The 5,568-nt window shown below is 47.4% G+C and overlaps 1 protein-coding gene across 1 annotated transcript in view; it reads left to right on the forward strand.

Moving 5' to 3' along the window:
- The window catches only part of MOSPD3 (motile sperm domain containing 3), a 3,801-nt gene extending 780 nt beyond the window's left edge, over positions 1–3,021 (forward strand). The window contains exons 3-6 of the mRNA XM_015564567.1: positions 721–796; positions 1,239–1,468; positions 2,488–2,652; positions 2,775–3,021. Coding sequence (XP_015420053.1) covers positions 721–796; positions 1,239–1,468; positions 2,488–2,652; positions 2,775–2,806 — 503 coding nt within the window. The 3' untranslated portion in view covers positions 2,807–3,021. The remainder of the gene's footprint in view (positions 1–720; positions 797–1,238; positions 1,469–2,487; positions 2,653–2,774) is intronic.
- Positions 3,022–5,568: the final 2,547 nt, after the last annotated feature.

Here is a 5,568-nt window from a genome sequence, read left to right on the forward strand (position 1 = left end):
TGCTGGGAAACAACAATCTCGACGGATTGAGATAATGCTCTAGAAAATGGCAGTTTTGCATCTTATTTTATACATTATAATTTAAAGAGAAGACGCTAGTGGGTTACATGATATCCATTGGTGATAGATTAGGGAGGTGGGAGAAAGCAAATCGGGGAAACCTCTGGGATTAGATGAAAAGTAAAATGATAGACACATAGATCTTTTACATAGGTAGGTACAGGATAGTTAACAGTGAATATTTAACATGTTAACAATAACAATGAGGATTTATGGTGTCAGCCCTGGTACATTATTTCTGCCCTGAGGGATCTGGAAAAAGGGGAGTTATCCTGATACTCCAAAGGAATATTATCTTAGGTGCAAAAGACAATAGGCAAGCTTAGTTAAGGTAAAGATTGACTTTTGTCAGGGAAGATTTTAACCTAGCACATGACTTCCTGCCCTAACAGCTTTTAGTTAAAAAGTTTTAACTTCAAACCTAACTTACTTTAGGTTTCTGAGTTTGCAAGGCCGCCAAGTAGGCCTTCCTTGATCTTGGCAGGTTAGTATGTGGCCCCTTTTCGTCCACACGGTCAGATGGCCAGCCTTGGTGGACTAGAAGAGTCATGTCTAGCCCTGGGGGGAGAAGGCCAGGGGGACTCTATTGTCCCTTAGTGGGACAGGTTTGTGTAGGGTCTCAGAAGTAAGAGTCAGTCTCTCTGTGCTTGTATCCCCCAGTCCTGTGCACAGCACCTGACAAGTACACGGTGTTTGACGCAGAAGGATATGTGAAGCCTCATTCCTGCATTGACATGTAAGTTGGGAGGGTGGAGAAGCTAGAGGTTGCTGCTACCTTTCTCTGAGTAACTGAGCCATGGTCTGAGGCTGGGTGGGAAGTGTCCAGCCCGAGGGCAGTATAAGGGCTGCAAAATCATTTAGTCTGTCCCTGCCAAGGCAACTACAGGCGGGACTCAAAATTCAATAAATCTAGGAGCTTTTTTCATAGCAACATAAATTTATATTAAGTGGATTATATTAAGCTAATGATGTTATAAATATCCAAATGGCCCGCGGCAGAAGAACGGTTCCCAATCCCTGGTCTGAGGTCTCAGACCTCGTCCTCTTCAACTTTTTCCCCAACCCTCTGCCAGTAACCCAATGGGAAAGTTTCCTGGGAGGGTGGGGCCTGGATCCACTTGCATCATTGCCTGTTACTCACTCCCTCTCAATGAGCCTCTCTTCCGTCTTGGGACCAGTGTGATTCGCCACGTGGCCCCCACTGCCAGCCATTATGATGTCCAGGACCGCTTCCGCATTGAGCTGTTTGAGGAGGGAGCTGAGGGCCGAGTGTTGGGGCGCAAGGACATCACCTCGGTTTTGAGGGCCCCAGCCTACCCCCTTGAACTTCAGGGACAGCCTGACTCAACGCCACACCCAGGGCCTCCTTCCTGGACAGCACCACCCACGACCAGACACCTCCCTGAAAGTGAGTTGGAGCACGGGAATTTTTGAGTTCTGTAGGGAGGGAAGACCTAGCATTACTCTAGAGATGAGCTTGGTTGGAGTTGCAGAGGTCTTCAGGTTTAGTTTATTAGCTTTTTGTGAAAATGTTTCTAGGAGTTGAGATTTTATATTACACTATAGGCCTGGTGCACGAATTCATGCACCAGTGGGGTCTCTCAGCCTGGTCCCTGCAGGATCGGGCCGAAACTGGCTCTCTGACATTGGCCGAGCAGTACTGGATTGCGAGAGGGCACAGGCCAGGCTGAGGGACCCCACCGGTGCACAATCGGGGCCAGGAATCAGGGCCAGGGAGGGACGTGGGAAGTTGGCCAGCTGGGGAGTGACCGCAGGTGGGCTCCAGGGCATGTCCAGCCCATCTTGCTCAATCCCAGTCCCAATGGACCGGAACCCAGCAGCAAGCTAACCTCAGAGCGTCTGCCCCCTGGTGGTCAATGTATATCATAGTGAGCAGTTGAGCAGCCTTAGCATATCATTAGCATATTACACTTTGATTGGTTGAAGGGCTGACCAGACACTTAGCATATTAGGCTTTTATTATATAGGATTAAGGAATAAACATATTTTGCAGTTTATCTGGTTTCTGGCTTCCATACTTAGATGGGAAAATTCTTCCTTAACTTTAATACTTTCTGTTATATGCCAGCTCAGTTCGGTTCCATAAGAAACCTGTACTGAGCAATTATGCCACACCAAGTTATATGCTGGGTCTGGGAAAAGGAGTTCCCTGCCTAACAGACAGGTACACAGAAACCAGTAATCAGGCAGAGTGAAGAGAGAAGAAGAAAATTGTGGAGGGACCAGAGGAGAGAGGGTTCCTTGTGGCTGTGGGGACAGAGGCTGTAGGGAGGAGAGGACACTTGCATTGTGTGCTTCTGAAGGGCAATAAAAGTAGGTGCACCTTCCGTCTTCAGCCTCCTCCCAGGAGGACCTTGGGGTGGGGAGGAGTTGGGTCTGGAGCTTCTGACAAGCCTTGTTTCCCAGAATCCCACCCACAACTGGCCACCAGCTCCTTCCTCCTGTTCTTGCTGACCGGCATAGTCTCAGTGGCCTTCCTGCTGCTCCCACTCCAGGATGAACTTGGTAGCCAGCTGCCCCGAATCCTGCATGTCTCCTTGGGACAAAAGTTGGTGGCAGCCTACATCTTGGGTGAGCACAGTAGTGGTGAGGGGACGTGAGCCCCAGAGAAAGACGGGTAAGGGCTGGGAAGAGGGCTCCCAGAGCTCCAGGGCTACTCATTATTTCTTGCTCTTTATTTCTCCCCTCTCCAGGCCTCCTTACCATGGTCTTTATCCGGACCTGAGCCCCCTGCTCAACCTCCACCCCCCTCCCTGGGCAAGGATGTGGACATGAGATGGCCAATGTGATGCTCATACCTGGCCTCGACTCCTACCCCCCTCCCCAGCCCCCATTGCCACTCTCTCCACCCCTGACAAAAAATACCCAGGGATTTGTATTCATTTTCCAAGTTGAATTTTAAAAATTTGCAAAATTAAACTGAGAAATGTAGGGAACATGCCCCTTTCTCCATACTTCTTTTTCTCCAGTTCCTCCTGCTCCCGTTCCTAGGAACCCAGGTACCTGGGCCAGTGAAGATGCCCAGTGAGGATTAAGTCCTGGGTTCTGGTTCTGGAGCACTGAAAAAACTATGACCATGAGCAAGTCCTTTCATTTCTGTGAGCTTCAGTTTCTCTCTCCTAAATGAGAACATTGAGAAAGTTGGTTCTTCCCCGCTACCCCACCCCACCCCACCCCTGTCCCTTTCTCTATATCTAAGGGTCTGTTTTGTTTATTCATTTGTTTTGATTTTTATATTCCACATATGAAATACAGTGTTTGTCTTTGACTTATTCACTTAGCACAATGCCTTCTGTGTCTATCCATGTCACAAATGGAAGGTTTCATTCTGTTATGGTGGAGTAATACCCCATTTTGTACATAGTATATGTCACATCTATTATCCATTCATCTATTGATGGATACCTAGGTTATTTCCATATCTTGGCTATGGTAAAGAATGCCACAATGAACATAGGGATACATATATCCTTTCAAATTGTTGTGTTTGTTTTCTCCAGATAAATACCCAGAAGTGGTATTGCTGGGCTGTATGGGAGCTCTATTTTTAAGGAATCTTCATACTTTTTGCATAGTGGCTGCACCAAGTTATGATCTCTGGGAAAGTTGATTTTTTAAAAAATATGATTTTAGAGAGGAAGGGAGAAGGGGGAGAGAGAGATCAATGAGAGAAACATCAGTCAGCTGCCTCCTGTATGCCCTCTATTGGGCATCAAGCCTGCAACTCTGGCATGTGCCCTGACCAGGAATCAGACCCACAGCCTCTTGGTGCATGGGACAATACTCAACTGTGCCAGGCCAGCTCAGCCAAGGGTTCGGTGAGCCTCGGGGGGTGGGCGGCAAAGGATGTAGAAAAGACAGACAAAGAGAATAAGCTGGGTCTAGATCTTCCTGTGCCTGGCTGAGGCCACGGGGAGAGACCCAGACAGCAAGCTGAGCCTTTATTTTATAGCCAGAGGTAAACAAGGTAGTGGTCACAATAGTTATAATGTTCTTGTGAGTTTCACTTGTTTTGGCAGCACTTGCTGCACCTCCCACAGCCTATTAGCTACCCAGATAAGATCTAGGGAGTGTCATTAGGTCAAACCTAATTATGCTAAGAGGGCTGTGCCCTCTAAGCTGGGACTTGTTTGTGGCTTTGCCAGCAGGTCAGTCCAAGGCTCAACCCTATAGCTGCTCCCTACACTCAACCAACTGAGCCATACCAGCCCTGGTGAAAGTTGAGTCTTAAGATCCCCCCCCCTGCCCTTTTTAAATATATTTTATTGATTTTTCACAGAGAGGAAGGGAGAGGGATAGAGAGCTAGAAATATCGATGAGAGAGAAACATCTATCAGCTGCTTCCTGCACGCCCCCTACTGGGGATGTGCCCACAACGAAGGTACATGCCCTTGACTGGAATCGAACCTGGGACCCTTCAGTCCTCAGGCTGATGCTCTATCCACTGAGCCAGCCCTTTAAAATAGGATCCTGTCCCTATGCCAACATACCTAAGCTAAAAAGAAATAATAAAAAATACCACCTTTTTTAGAGCTCTAGTCTCACTGTCTTGAGCCATTGGGGCCTCTTGCCAGGGCTGCCTGGATACTTCCAATCCCCAAAATCATCTGCCTTTTTGTCCCTTTATCTTCTTTTATTTTGTCTCTTCCTTTGATTTCAACTTCTGTGGGTCAGAAACACTAAGGTTACTGAAGATGGGAGAAATAGCATTGCCTGATATAACCTTGAGTGAGCCACTCAAGAGACATGAAGGCATGGTGAAAAATGGGATCCTTGAAAGCAGGCTTTAAGCCCTCCTTAAGATGCATGGTGAGGGGGTGACAGGGAAAGGGGCATCCAGCATCACTGGCAGATTGTTGATTAGGGACAAAAATCAGCAAGATAATGTTGAGACTCAGTCTGTTATGCTGCTGGAAGATTATCCGTTGTACTAGCTTTACTTTTGGGGCCCTGGAAGCTGCCCGACTGCCCAAGAAGTCTTGTTCCTCCCATACCCAGAACTGGCTCCAGTAGGGTGTGGCCCCACTAGTGTGTAGAGAATGGCTCTATAGCCTATGTCAGGAAGTATGGGAGGGCTCTTGCCATGGCCCAGCAAATCCCTCAACAAATTACCTGTGATAACCATTCATATGGGCTGCCTATCCCAGGTCCCCAAAATGCATTTTCAGTATCACACACTAATGATCCTGCTGGTATGTGGTGTGAAAAGGCCTTGTTGCCAGTGGGATCAGGAGGACTTTCTGGGACACAGCTATGAAGCAGCAGCTGTAGGAATGAGAGGAATTTGGGAAATAGACTTTTTTATTTAAGCAAATTTTTTTTTTAGAAAACAGTACTTGCAGAAGTTGTGTGTGCATTAGTTTTCTGTAGCTGCTCTAAGAATTTGTCACTAATTTAGTGGCTTAAAACAATGCAAATTGCCCTGGCTGGTGTGGCTTAGTAGGTTGAGCGTCATCCCGTGCACCAGAAAGTCACAGGTTCATTTTC

This window comes from Myotis davidii, unplaced genomic scaffold, assembly GCF_000327345.1.
Source record: "Myotis davidii unplaced genomic scaffold, ASM32734v1 scaffold901, whole genome shotgun sequence".
Lineage (NCBI taxonomy): Eukaryota > Metazoa > Chordata > Mammalia > Chiroptera > Vespertilionidae > Myotis > Myotis davidii.